The 14817-nt window shown below is 52.2% G+C and overlaps 1 protein-coding gene across 3 annotated transcripts; it reads right to left on the reverse strand.

The window, feature by feature from the left end:
- Positions 1-343: 343 nt before the first annotated feature.
- LOC131696648 (calcium-binding protein 1-like) lies at positions 344-13553 on the reverse strand. 3 transcript variants are annotated; one of them, XM_059032872.1, is made up of 7 exons: positions 12190-13553; positions 4854-5042; positions 2490-2520; positions 2203-2346; positions 1773-1882; positions 1267-1414; positions 344-1152 (listed from the first exon to the last, which is right to left on the reverse strand). In XM_059032872.1, exons 1-7 carry the CDS (start codon positions 12937-12939, stop codon positions 1127-1129), a joined length of 1398 nt encoding a protein of 465 aa, XP_058888855.1. In that variant the 5' UTR covers positions 12940-13553; the 3' UTR covers positions 344-1126. The 3 variants fall into 3 exon arrangements, with proteins under 3 accessions (XP_058888855.1, XP_058888856.1, XP_058888857.1); XM_059032874.1 differs by lacking the exon at positions 12190-13553 and adding an exon at positions 7199-7356 and having other exon boundaries at positions 346-1152; XM_059032873.1 differs by lacking the exon at positions 4854-5042 and having other exon boundaries at positions 12190-13551.
- Between the last annotated feature and the right edge of the window lie 1264 nt (positions 13554-14817).

Raw genomic sequence — 14817 nt, forward strand, 5'->3', positions numbered from 1 at the left:
GGAACAGACAGCCTGGGACAGGCGCTTACTTATATAAACCATTTGCTAAAGGTCAGTTTGATCTGGAGTCATTCAGAAGATTTATTTGCATCCCTATTTTACAGTATAAAAATAGACAAAACGGTTAACCACTGCAGTGCCAGACACAGGGACGGGATTTCATTGTTGTAACTTGTTGGTGTTTAAACAGAATCCGTACATCAGATGGGCTGATGGGTTTAATCTTACGCTGGCACCAGATTCTGTGTGGTTTGAATCCTGCAGCACTGTCCAGGGTTCAACTGTCAGTATTTCTTAAAAGCTTCCTCAAGTTCTCAAACCCAGCGATGCTGAATGCATGCGTGTGTCTGTGCGTGTGCGTGTGCATGTTGGTGCTTGTGAAACCCATTTCAGTTTTTCAGCAGCATCCCGGATCCCAGGTGGAGTGAAAACAGATCAGACCCACAGCACTCCTGTCATTTACCTTTTCTTTATTATCAACTTGTACACTTATAATAACAAATTAATCTAGGCATGCAGCACACACACACAGTGAGACAGGCATGCAGCACACACACACACACACACTGATATAGACATACAGTGCATTCTCACGCCCGCACACACACTCACGCACGCACACACTGATATCGACATACATACACATGCTCGTGCACACCCACGCACACACAGTGACAGACAGAAACTGTGACACACACACAGGCAAAGACAAACGCACCCGCACACAGACTGACAGACACACACTGATATAAACGTGCATTCACACTCCTGCCACACGCTTACGCACCCAGTCGCACACACAGACGACACGGCACTGCATTGGTACAGTGACAGCCCCCTGGACCCCGACAGCAGCTTCCAGGTAGAGGACGGTGTACAAGGGGGACCGGGACCCCTCAGATATGCACAGAGATGGCGAGGTGGGGGAGGGGGGTGCAGATGGCGTCTGGTCGCTGCACGGAGTTCCCCTGGTCGCTTTTCTCATGTGGTCTTCCAGTTTCTGCAGGTAGGGGGCGCTCTCTGCCCCTGTGGCCGGGTTTGATCAGAGGGAGAGAGAGGGAGAGGTGGGGGAAGGAATGGGGGAGCCCTGCCAGTCCTTAAACCAGTTTCTCCTGAGCCCAGTCCCTCAGCGTGACATCATCCGCACAAACTCTGCAGAGAGGCAGGAGAGAAACTGAAATTCAATGACAAACGTTTTCCACTTCTTCTGCCGCAGCCCTGTGGAGAGCTCTGTGAGGGACGCTGCGAGTCCCTGTAACGTCTCACCCTCGAAGTCCACGTGGCCGTCCCCGTTCAGGTCTACGTCCCTCAGGATCTCCTCCAGGTCCCTGTGTCCCACCTGCTGTCCCAGCAGCTTCCTCATGGCCTCCCGCAGCTCCGCTGTGCTGATCTCCCCATCCCCGTTAGTGTCAAACTGAGAGGGGGGACAGGGGACAGGGGACAGATGGGAGCATGAGAACACAAAATAAAATCGAGGAACCCTGCATCAAAAAATACTTTTAAAAAACAAAGCGTTTATGCTTAGCATTGCCTTCATCAGGGCACATCCTTGTATCCATTGCCATTACAAGCAAATTAGCAATCTATTAGTTAATGAAGCTAGAGCGTTAATTAAAGCTAATTGTATTAGAAAGAGTTACATGATTAAGGATTATTACACACACACACGAAACAAACAGCTAAACAGCCCCACACTGTCCACGTGGGAGTACCTAGAGCCCCTCTCCTCCCACTGCGCCCTGTCCCCTCTCCTGTCTCCCTCTCCCCTTCACCTCTTTGAAGGCGTCTCTCAGCTCCTTCACCCCGATCATGTCCGCTGTCTCTGCCAGGAGCTTCGGCCCCATCAGCTCCACAAAGTCTTCAAAGTCCACGTGGCCGCCCACTAAACAGAGGAGGAGGACAGTCCACTCACACGCTGTCAGCGTAGGATTGTTCACACACAGACAGACTCTCACACACAGGCTCACACACACACTCACACACACACAGGCTCACACACACAGACCCACACAGGCTCACACACAGACTCACACAGACTCACACATACAGACTCTCACACACAGGCTCACACACACAGACTAACGGTTCATGTTGATCTGCTGGCTCAGTTCGATCAGCTCCATCTCAGTGGGCATGTAGCCCAGGCTCACACACACAGACTCACACAGGCTCACACACACAGGCTCACACACACAGACTCACGGTTCATGTTGATCTGCTGGCTCAGTTCGATCAGCTCCATCTCAGTGGGCATGTAGCCCATGGTTCTCATGCAGTTGCCCAGGTCCTTGCAGCCGATGAAGCCATCACGGTCCTTATCAAACTCCTTGAAGGCCTCGCGCAGCTCTTAGGGGAGGGAAAGGGGGAGACTTAGACACTACTGGCCTCTCCTGCAGGGTTAGGGAGAAAAAACGTCCCGCAGACACTCACAACACAAACACTCACACAGACACTCACACACACACTCACACAGACACACACAGACTCACCATCGAGCTCCTCCGGCCTCAGCTCTCTGTCCTGTGAAGAGAGTCAGGGAGAGAAGCTCATCAGACAGCAATGAAAGAGGTACCTGTGCGTGTCACCGATACAGCAGGGAGTGCAGACGACCCACTGTGATTCAAACCTCCTCAATCGGTATTCACGTGGGCTTGTTTTTAAATGCGTGTTTGCAAATAAAATGCATTCTCTCCCGGGTGCAAAAACATGCAGACACTGAGACACAGACACCGAGACACAGACACTGAGACACACATACAGACACTGAGACACACATACAGACACGAGACACAGACACTGAGACACACATACAGACACCGAGACACAGACACAGAGACACACATACAGACACCGAGACACAGACACAGAGACACACATACAGACACAGAGACACAGACACAGACACCGAGATACAGACACAGACACTGAGACACACATACAGACACCGAGACACAGACACTGAGACACACATACAGACACCGAGACACAGACACTGAGACAAAGACACAGACACACAGACACTGAGACACACATACAGACACAGAGACACAGACACCGAGACACAGACACCGAGACACAGACACACAGACACTGAGACACACATACAGACACAGAGACACAGACACCGAGACACAGACACCGAGACACAGACACACAGACACTGAGACACACATACAGACACAGAGACACAGACACCGAGACACAGACATTGAGACACAGACACACAGACAAAGACATAACTTTATGGCAATCAACTAAAAGACAGCATTGAAAGTTCCTGCCAGTTATAAATTGGCTCGCACGAGCCATGCTCTCTGATAGCTCGAGACCCTTGTTAAAATCCCACCAGGACTGTGCTGGTTATCTCTCGTTTGTAAACCATGTACTGTAGCCAGTTTCTAACAGCAATAACCGCCTCCACGCAATGACACGCCCCCTCCACGCGGTGACACGCCCCCTCCACGCGGTGACATGCCCCCTCCACGCGGTGACACACAGCCTATTATTATTATTATTATTATTATTATTATTATTATTATTATTATTATTATTATTATTATTATTATTATCAATAACCTCCTGTATACCACATGTATAGATGAGCGCTGCAGATCAATACAGACTCTTGTCATACAGATTTCAAGGAAATGATACCTGCGACAAATTCATTCTGGATCAAACAGGCTTTACTAAATCTCACTGGTTTAAGACCCCTCTGGGGTTCTGCCCAGTACAAATCTGTGCGCCTCGGTCCGGTTCCTCTAACGCAGCCCTGTACGCAGTGAAGCTTTACCTGCTCTACTTCCTCAAGGTGCAATATCATCCAAATAAAAATATCACAAAAAACCTTATAAAAATATCCCACGCAACAAATCAATAACCGATGGACTGTTGTGTAACGCTCGGGCTGTTCTTCTGTAACACTGGGACTCTGTACACAAGGGTTAGAGAGGAAGCTGCAAAGCCAGCCTGATGCTGCACACAGACAGGGGTTACAGAGCCAGGGCAACACGCTCCTGGTCTACCCTCGTGGGCTGCATGAGGCTCACATACACATGCACTCGGCACAGGCACAGGAGCCAGCTCACACTCCAGACAGTCCAGGCTCACCTGTTTGCACCCTGGGATCAAAACCCACGGTGCTGCCGGAGGAGGAGGGAGGGAGGGAGGGAGGGAACGCAGCAGAGTTCAACACACTGCTGAGCGGGCGGGGGGAGGGGGCAGACAGAGGAAGTGAGTGTGATGGAGCAGGACTCAGGAGTGAGACAGCGATGGGCTCAGGATCTGTATGGACGGGGCTGAGACTGGGGAGTGAGAAGGCTCAGGGTCTGTCAGTGAGGCTGGGGTGATGCTAGGGTGAGGCGGGGAGGGGGCAGGGCTCATGGTTCGACACACTTACGTACAGGCTGCCGGTTCTGGGGTGATGCTAGGGTGAGGCGGGGAGGGGGCAGGGCTCATGGTTCGACACACTTACGTACAGGCTGCCGGTTCTGGGGTGATGCTAGGGTGAGGCGGGGAGGGGGCAGGGCTCATGGTTCGACACACTTACGTACAGGCTGCCGGTTCTGGGGTGATGCTAGGGTGAGGCGGGGAGGGGGCAGGGCTCATGGTTCGACACACTTACGTACAGGCTGCCGGTTCTGGGGTGATGCTAGGGTGAGGCGGGGAGGGGGCAGGGCTCATGGTTCGACACACTTACGTACAGGCTGCCGGTTCTGGGGTGATGCTAGGGTGAGGCGGGGAGGGGGCAGGGCTCATGGTTCGACACACTTACGTACAGGCTGCCGGTTCTGGGGTGATGCTAGGGTGAGGCGGGGAGGGGGCAGGGCTCATGGTTCGACACACTTACGTACAGGCTGCCGGTTCTCGGCGAAGCCCTTGCGCAGGAAGATGCAGGCGGGTCCCAGCAGGTTGTGCACGAGGGTGCAGTTCTGCGCTAGAGCCAGCAGGGGGCCCTGACAGGGGTCGAGCAGGGAGCCGGGGGGCGCGGCCTCCTCACAGGTCTGCACTGCCTTGTAGCTCCGCTTCTCCTCCCGATGGATCTTCCAGGAGGGAGGGGCACAAACATGGTTAGAGAGCGGCCCCTCACAGACCCCCACTAAACCGCCTGCCTGCCTGCCTGCCTGTCTGCCTGCCTGTCTGCCTGTCTGCCTGCCTGCCTGCCTGCCTGTCTGTCTGTCTGCCTGCCTGCCTGTCTGTCTGCCTGCCTGTCTGTCTGTCTGTATGCCTGCCTGCCTGTCTGCCTGTCTGCCTGTCTGTCTGCCTGTCTGTCTGTCTGTATGCCTGCCTGTCTGTCTGCCTGTCTGCCTGAGCTCACTCCCAGCCTCTCTCACCAAGACTTAGCTCTCAGGCTTTGCTGCCTCCCTCTCAGCTGAACAGGAGGAGAGACACTTTACTCTGCCTTCTTCCCAGTTGCTTGAGTGGAGTGCAGCTTGCGCTTTGTTCGGGGGTGGGGGGGGGGTTGGCGTTACTTGAAATGTTGGGGGGTCTGGCTTGGTGTAAGGTTTCATACTGTCCCCACTGCTGAGGGAAAGAAAAATAAAAGTGTAAGAAAGAGAGAAAGGAGGAAAGAAAGTGTCCGGGTGTAGTTTGTGGTAGATGCGAGCAAGGCTTTGTAAACAGGGTATTGTAGTTCAGACACATTCCAGGACCGTGCCAGCTTGCCAGTCCAGCAGAGCCTTATACAGTATAGAAATTCAGAGCCTCATGTCACTGATTAATAACACAGACCAGCCACACTCAGTGCAGAGCCCCTCGGAGCATCTGTGTACTCTTGAGAGAGGGAGAGGGAGAGGGAGAGAGAGAGAGAGAGAGAGAGAGAGAGAGAGAGAGAGAGAGAGAGAGAGAGAGAGAGAGAGCTTCACGATTCATCACGTCAGAGCTGCTCTGCCGGTCGGCTGTGTTGTGATCCTCTCGGCTGCTGCTGCTGCTGCTGGAATACGACATTTCATTTTTCTCCTTTTCTTGTTCATTTGTTGTTGTATAAATAACTCTCCTCCTCTCCCCTCCCTTCCCCCCGCCCCTCTCCTCCCCCACCCCTCTCCTCTCCCCACCCCCCTCCTCCCCCCTGCCCATCTCCCCTCCCCTCTCCCCTCCCCTCCCCTCTCCTCTCCTCTCCTCCCCTCTCCCCTCCCCTCCCCTCTCCTCCCCACTCCCCCCTCTCCTCCCCTCTCCTCCCCTCCCATCCCCCCGCCCTCTCCTCCCCCTCCCCTCTCCTCTCCCCTCTCCTCCCCTCTCTCCTCTCCTCTCCTCTTCTCTCCTCCCCTCTACTCTCCTCTCCTCTCCTCCCCTCTCCTCTCCTTTCCCCTCCACCCTCCTCCCAAGGACAGCTCCCCCCCGAACAGTTAGATAACAAGCTGAAAGCAACGGCGCATGAAAAACCCATGCATTTTACCAGAGAAAACAAATCAACCAGCAAGGAGGAATAAAGAGAAAGTGTGTGTTGCTGCCCTGAACAATAGCAACCTGAAAAAGCAGCTTTCAAAACAGCAGAGGGGCTGGAGGCAGGAGGGGTATTATTGAAGGGCTGAGAGGAGCCCAGTGTGGGGGTACTCTGGGGGGAAGAGAGAGAGAGAGAGAGAGAGAGAGAGAGAGAGAGAGAGAGAGAGAGAGAGAGAGAGAGAGAGAGAGAACCTCGATCAGGAGTAAATACTCCCTACCCAGAGAAATCATTCAATTCATTAACATCTGGAGTGCATTCACCATCTTGAAGACCCCTATCAGTACTGAATGCCCCTCAGTACTAATGGCTCTCGTATCCCCAGGACTGTACTGTACTGAGTTCTGTATACTGTACTGTGCTGAGCTCCAGTACCAAGTTCTCCTATTGAATATGCTGGCTGTATGATTCCATGCACAGCCCTGAATTCTGCGTAAATATTCTTGAGGCATCTTTTACAGTCAGCTTTCGGAGTTCATTCATTCATTCAATCAATAACTCAATGAATCAACCAATCAATCCGCAGGTCAATTGGTGAGCGAGGAACAACCACGCAGCGCACTGTGAGGACTGAGGGGTGCCTGACTGAACAAATCACACACAAGTGCACTGCAACTCTGTTATGGGAGGTCATTATATTAAATATTCGCTTATAAGCTAATCGGATGCCATCACAACAATATTCTATTGGAGATCAATTTGAATCCACACAGGCTAGAGGCAGAGCACTTTGTAAAGCAAGTAAAGCAGACACCTTACCTTCAGGCTTCTGAGTGGAGACGTCACACAGCTGCCCATAGCTTACTCTGCCCCCTTCCCTCTCTACCTACTCTATCTGCAGAAGCTGGGGGAGCTGCTGTACTGGGGCTGAGCTCCGGCTACTGCCATGAGGAGGAGGAGGAGGAGGAGGAGGAGGGCTGCTGCTGCCTGCCTGCCTGCCTGCCTGCGAGGGGGAAAGCCAGACGTGGAGCTGGTCAGTGCCATACAGAGGGGTCCGGTGAGCACGGGGCTGAGGGGAGAGGAGAGCCGAGGGGTCCGGTGAGCACGGGGCTGAGGGGAGGGGAGAGACGAGGGGTCCGGTGAGCACGGGGCTGAGGGGAGGGGAGAGACGAGGGGTCCGGTGAGCACGGGGCTGAGGGGAGGGGAGAGACGAGGGGTCCGGTGAGCACGGGGCTGAGGGGAGGGGAAGAGACGAGGGGTCCGGTGAGCATGGGGCTGAGGGGAGAGGAGAGACGAGGGGTCCGGTGAGCACGGGGCTGAGGGGAGGGCAGAGCCGAGGGGTCCGGTGAGCACGGGGCTGAGGGGAGGGGAGAGACGAGGGGTCCGGTGAGCACGGGGCTGAGGGGAGGGGAGAGACGAGGGGTCCGGTGAGCACGGGGCTGAGGGGAGGGGAAGAGACGAGGGGTCTGGTGAGCACGGGGCTGAGGGGAGGGGAGAGACGAGGGGTCCGGTGAGCACGGGGCTGAGGGGAGGGGAAGAGACGAGGGGTCCGGTGAGCATGGGGCTGAGGGGAGGGGGAGAGCCAACAAATCCACCAGCCAGGAGGCCAGAGCAGAGCAGGCATGTTCTGAACTCACAACTGCTTAGATATGAAATCTGCTTCCTTCCCCAACACGCGGAGAGATGGACAGAGACTGAGAGATAGTGAGGGAGAGAGGGATGGATGGAAGGAAGGAAGGAGGCTCACACAGGCATACATGTCACACAGTTGCCAGCGAAAAGAAGGAGCATTAATCCAAACGCAGACACGAGCTTAACACACACGCACACACGCACACACACACGCACACACACACGCACACACACACGCACACACACACACTCCAACCTGCACACGCCCCCCCCATCACCCAACCACACGTGGCCGCCAGCCTCCTAACTCACAGTGACGCAGATGTATTTAGACATGCATTACTTCCACACGCACACACACGTACTGTACATAGGCAAATTCATATCGTCGACAGACACACGCTATCTTCAGAGCACTAGCAAAACACTTTTTATGAAGTTTCAGGAACCGCACTCGGCACTGGGGCAGGAACACCATTGTGAGCTGCGGATATTTTCATGCTGGTGAAAAGGAGATGTTGCTGATGCAGCTTACACAGCTTGCATTGCACTGCTGGAGATCGTTCATTACTGTGTAAAATCATCCTGCTCCATGTCGTTGTTAAATTGTGCAAATATAGGCTTAATGTTACCATTTCAACCTGCCTTTTTCAATGATTGTGTTCAACGCAGCCCAGCACTCTAACCACTGAGCTACTCAAACCCAATGCCTTCCACACTGCAGCCCAGCACTCTAACCACTGAGCTACTCAAACCCACTGCCTTCCACACTGCAGCCCAGCACTCTTTAACCACTGAGCTACTCAAACCCACTGCCTTCCGCACTGCAGCCCAGCACTCTAACCACTGAGCTACTCAAACCCAGAGCCCTACCTGCTTGCGTGTCCTCGCTGGTCTGTGTGAGTGGGGGTCCGGTTTGGAGTGTGAGAGAGAGGGGGTTGCGCTTCACTGCTCTGTTTTTGTGTGGCTGCATAGTGTGGGCTGCCTCATTCCTTTCCCTGGAGTATTATATTCTCATTAATATTGTACCAGACCAGCCTGAGAATGGACTGGGACTTCATGGACCTGTCACCTGAATTCACTAAATAACCCCCCCCCCCCCCCCCCTCCCTTCTGTCACAAGCAATCACCAGTTTCCATAGCAAGAGATATCGAAGTACATATTGCCAACCAGGCACAAGCAGCATTGTGTCTACTTTGCACTGCAGACAGAAGATGCAGAAAGAAAATGACGATCATCTCCTCCTGAGTTGACCCTAAAGGATTTTTGCTTCCCATTAAGGGAAATTCAATCGCTTGCCTCTGCGTTCGGCAGCATGAGGAAAGGCAAGGGAATACTCCATGGCACTGAATGAAATGAGGTCACAGCAGCACAGTTCCCACAGCCTGCTCTGCGCTCCTCTCCTCCGTCACTGCCCCCAGAGGAACACGCTGCTAAAACGCTATCGGGAGTCTTCTTACAGGGCATGGCAAGGTTAGTGAGACCTGCCTCACCGCTTCACACCATCCTCCTTTATCAGACCCAGGCTTTGAACCCCACTGTGCACCCAGCAGGTCAGACACACCTGCTCAGTGGTACAGCAGGAGGTTGTGGGGGAGAAAGCAGAAGGGGCGATTATTAACAATTCAGCAGAGTGCACAAACAAACAGAGCTGATACTGTCAGCACAGGACCTACAAGGTACAAAAATAAAATAAGACCCTTCTGAAATGTGTTTGTAAGTATATATACAGCAGCAGACCCTCCTATTGATGCGATGCAGCCATCGGGAAGCTCTTTGTATCCGATGTAAAGTCACGTTGCAATGAGCTTCTTATTTAACTCTATGTTATAAATATCAGAACAGGATGCTGCGATTGTCACCCCACTCAGGATCACAGCAGCCAGGAGCAAATATAAAAGCACACTGTGACGCAGCACAGCAGAAATATCAAGAAGAGAATATTTATCACAGCCCTCTGGAGACGTGACATGCTGCTGATGTGTCCTATAGGTCCCCTGGGGGCCACAGCCTGCATTTAAACACTGCTCCAAGGGTTGAGGGAGAGAAGGAGGGGGGGTCTGTACACCGGAGCCATTGCTTTCACCTTGAGGCGTCTCAAGATACATTGAGGACAGCCTGCCTGCCTGCCTGCCTGCCTGCCAATCACATACCCATGCTCTGATTTCACTTGCTGTCCTTCAGGGGTTTATTTTAATGATCTGAACAGCGGCGCGCATCTTAATAAGACCGGCCTGGTCCATCACTGACCCGCTTCCTCGAGATTTAAATTGTGTTTAATGATGTTAGCCAGGGCTCACAAATAATCACATGGCACTGATATAGAGGAGGAGGAGGAGATGAAGAAGGAGGAGAAGGCAGTCTCACCAGGATCCTCTCCAGTGTGACTCGCACGCTCATTTCTAGGTAATTGCAGGTAATTGAGTCTCGCTTCTGTGGGATGCTCGTCAGGAATGCTAATGACCCAGCTGACTGGCATTCACTCCACAATACTGAATCAGACAGCAGACTGTTTTACATCCTGAGCAGGAGAGGGAGAGAGAGAGAGAGGGGGGAGCAGGGGAAAGAGAAAGGAGAGAGGGGGAGAGAAGGAGAGACAGAGAAAAAGAGAAGGACAGACTGTGCTCATCCTGCTTGCCCTTGATGCCTGATTGTCTTGCGAGTCACAGGCTGCCAGAGGCTAGATTCTCGTTTTTGGAGAATATCCAGCAATTCCATCAAAAGAAATACAGTAAACTGCTGCACAGCATGGCTGAGCTGAGCTGAGCACAGCTCCCTGCCTGCCTGCCTGCCTGCCTGCCTGCCTCCTCACATACACATTCGATAGTGCCACACGCGCAGGTATCAACATTCCCTGGAGCACGACTGCTTGCTGCCTGACGCGCACACACACACACACAAGCACCGCGCTGCTGGTTACCATGGAAACCGAGAGACAAGGTCCTGCCCGGTACAAATCACCTGTCAGTCAATGAGAGGATACAGAGCGTTGAGACGTAGACAGAGTCTACACACAGGGCCACTTCTATTTAGACATGCGCAGCAAAGCCAGGGGTTCAAAGTGTGGCTCCCCCACCACCCCATATCTCATCCAAACTATCTCATGCCTGTAGAGTATCAGCGGATAGCCACTCCATTTCCACTGTGATCTTGGGGGAGTGCAAACAGCCTGTTCCCTGAGTGGGGAAGCTTGGCAGTGTGGCTGGGCAGCTGGATCAGTCAATGGAAAGGGGGGCTTCCCCTCCCTCCAGACTAATGGGGGTAAAAGCACATGGTCACAGGCTAGGCTGTGCAGTCCACATGGTCTGTACTGTATACAAGTCACTTTGTCAGTGCTGTGCATTACATATGCATACAAAGGTCCCAAATAATACATCAACTGACAACTGCAATCTAAAGCAGGCTGTCCATTAATCAAACATCACACAGACACCAGCACTGGAAGAGAAATGAACAGCAACACGTACAGTTCAACTTGAACTAATACAACCAAAAATCAAATGCATTGTTTGTAATGGCGAGCTGACTTCCTGCGAGTTGCAATGACCATCACACCCTGTTGTTAGATTTGGTCCAGGCACTGGAGCTGCGCTGAGCCAACACAAACACACAAGCGTGTGCAAAGAGGCGGTGTGAGTCACACACACAGAGCCTGTCCGCACAGAGGCAGGAATTCAACGGAGCGAGTGTCCGCTGCAGGCTCTGGAATCATAGCGCACCGCCTTCTGCAGCAGAACCGCTGCACCCGTTTCCATACATGTATCACAGAGACTCGTACTAGCAACACTGCTGTGCAATTAATGATACAACTGCGTGCAACGGGTAAGCTTAAACTAATGCAAGAGCTGCCAGCAACAAATCATTAGACCTCCTGAACACAGAGATTTACCCAAAGCGGAGTCAACACACAGCTTTGAACCCGGCACTATAAGAAACTCATTGTCACATTAAATACAATGATTACAATACACTAGAACTGAATACATACTGTAAATGACATTATTATTATTATTATTATTATTATTATTATAGGCTACATCATTTTAAAAATAGTGTTTCCTTTCCATAATAATTATTTTAACTTAGTTATAATAATAATAATAATAATAATAATAATAATAATAATAATAATAATAATAATAATAATAATAATAATAACAGTACGTTTCTTTCTTACCTGGCCGTACGCCGGGTTGAGGACGGGTCTGAGATTATGTGACAGGCTGGAGTCTGTCTCTGCAGACCCGGCGATGGTGCTGCTTTTGCACGTCTTCCCGGACGCGCGGCTGGAAGACTTGGCGAGCGGGGAGGAGGAAGGCGTCTGGGGCTGGTTGTTCCCCGAATGGTCGGAGGCGACGCTCAGAGTAGAACCGGCTCTGGACTTCTCCCGCGCCATGTCCTCTTTCCGTTTAGACTGCGGGGCAGCGGCGGGCAGGCTGTCTGGGTGCCCGGGGTCCGAGGCGATGTGCTGGGGGGGAGGATGTCCCGGTGTTGGGTGGTGTTGATGGTTGTGATGGCGGTGGTGATGGTGATGGTGCCGGTGGTGGTGATGCTTTGAAGTTTTGCTTTGCTCCACACCGCTCAGTCCTGATGCCGCCTGATGCTGGTCTGGCTGATGCCCGAGGGCTGCCGTGGCATGCGATTCATTCCCACTGCCCTGCCTCGTCCCGTTCTCCCGGCTGGCCCACGGGTGACACAGGGGTCTGCGGGTGCTGGCATCCCCGTCAGCCGGCCAACGGGGCTCTCCGTGACCGCCGCCGCTCACGTCCGACTCGACTGCTCTGCCTCCTCCGCCGCCCCTCCCGCTGTGGTTGCCAGGGTGGAGGTTGCTTCGCCTCCCGGAGACTGAGTGGGAAGCCGTTTTCCTCCCAGCAGCTGCCGATTTCAGCAAAGACGTTTTGGATTCGCTTTTTGGAAGAAAGCTCATGTCGAGCTGTATTGATTGATTGATTTATTTATTTCGGTCTGGTTTGTTTGTTTCCTTTTATTTGCTTCCCTGAGGTAGTCAGTTGCAACGGAGCTTCGTCTCCTATTTATTTATTTATTTAAAAAAAAGATTTAAAGATGCATCCGGTAATATGTATTTAAAACCAGCTGCTAGTTTAAGAGTGCGGGCGCAGGAGTCTTGCGTAGTGTGGTGTGTAGCTGGCGGCAGAGTGTAGATATGAACACAGAACAGCGCTGTACAGTACCGGATTGTGCCGGGCTCTGTGTGTGCCCCTCGTCCTTGTGTTTCATTCAGCCCAGTATAATTTAGCCATGTGACGGGTTGGCAGACAATAGACTTTTTACTTCATGAAAATGAATCAGCGGGTTTTGATACACGGGACTCGGGGTTTTCATCACATCAGATACCTTCAGCGCGTCGTTGGTCAGACACAGACGCGCACACACACACAGGGACCCGCGCCTGCTTTGCCGTCAGGTCATTTTAAACGCGCTACAATTGCTCGGTTTGGAAAGAGCCGAGGCTATAATCTAGCACCTGTAATAAACTCAGGGACTGGACGTGAAGCCGGTTTGAGGAACTGGACAGGCATTCTCTCTTAAAAAAATAGAATAAATAAATCAAACATAGTTGAGGATTCATTGAGCCATGACGAATCTGTACCCTCGCTTCACCCCAGACGACCCTTCTCTCTAGCGAGCATTTCAAATGATTCCTGACAGGTAATATGTAATCATCGCAGGACCGTCCAGAGGGCTTTCTTGCGGGGTCTGTGCCTCTAAAGAAACCTCCACATCTATATTTTTCATCTGTGCTTCATTTATTCCGCGTATGTATGTAAGTATAAATACATTTTTATACATGTGAGACACACACACACTCTGCATACCAATTCATAGTAATATGCGGTGCGTTACACTGTGTACGCACTGTGCTGTATAACATCGTATAAGACGTCCGCGGTCTGTCAGCTCGGAAGCGGAGCTGTACTGGACGGGCCTACCCGACCCTGTCGAGATCATCGGTACCGGAGACTGCACGTGCCGCAGGACAACCAACAGCACGGCACGCGTCTAGAGGGACTGCAAACTCCCAGGACGACAATGACTGATCTGCGACTGTTCATTGATGGGAAGATGAGGGCTGCAGAGGAGTCAGATGCACGTGTTTGTAACATTGCAACTGCGCGTGTTATTAAAACATTCCATTATTTCTATACAGCAGCTTCTGCTGTTTTACCCGTTCTGTAACACGCCTGGTTTTATTTTCTCCTACAAATAAAGTGGGGCAAATCCCCACCCCCTGCAGCCAGCCCATCCTTCAACCACACTGTACTGCAGCCAGCCCATCCTTCAACCACACTGTACTGCAGCCTGTGGATCTGGGTTCAAGGAGGCGGGGTGCTCTGAGTAGGATGCTGTGGTCCTGTCTGAATATCCAGTTGCTGCAGTCTAACTGGTCAAACTGGTCACCTGAACTGAGCGCTCCCCTCCTCTCCCCACCCAGTGAGCCACAGAAAGAAGGTTTATTTTTTGTCTTTTAGTTTCTCAACAGCAGTGAAGGACTGAGGCACCTTGGAAAAGCTGTCCCACATACTTGTTCCCTTTGGTGACCTGATAATGCAGGTTTCAGTCTAACCGGATGTATTTATAACCCAGCGGTCTGCCCAGAAGTGAGCAATCAGGCAGACATCACCTTGTTCTGAACAGTTTTGTTTGAGTCGATGCCAGCTTGCATTAGCTCCAGTGAGTTTAAAGGCGTCTGGGGTTTGAATATCAGAAACTCCATTATTCCTCATGCAGGGGTGTGTAAACTATTCCTGGGCTCAGATCAGGTATTCCTAATGCTGCCCTGCTC

Source organism: Acipenser ruthenus, chromosome 11 (assembly GCF_902713425.1).
Source record: "Acipenser ruthenus chromosome 11, fAciRut3.2 maternal haplotype, whole genome shotgun sequence".
NCBI classification, from domain to species: Eukaryota; Metazoa; Chordata; class Actinopteri; order Acipenseriformes; family Acipenseridae; genus Acipenser; species Acipenser ruthenus.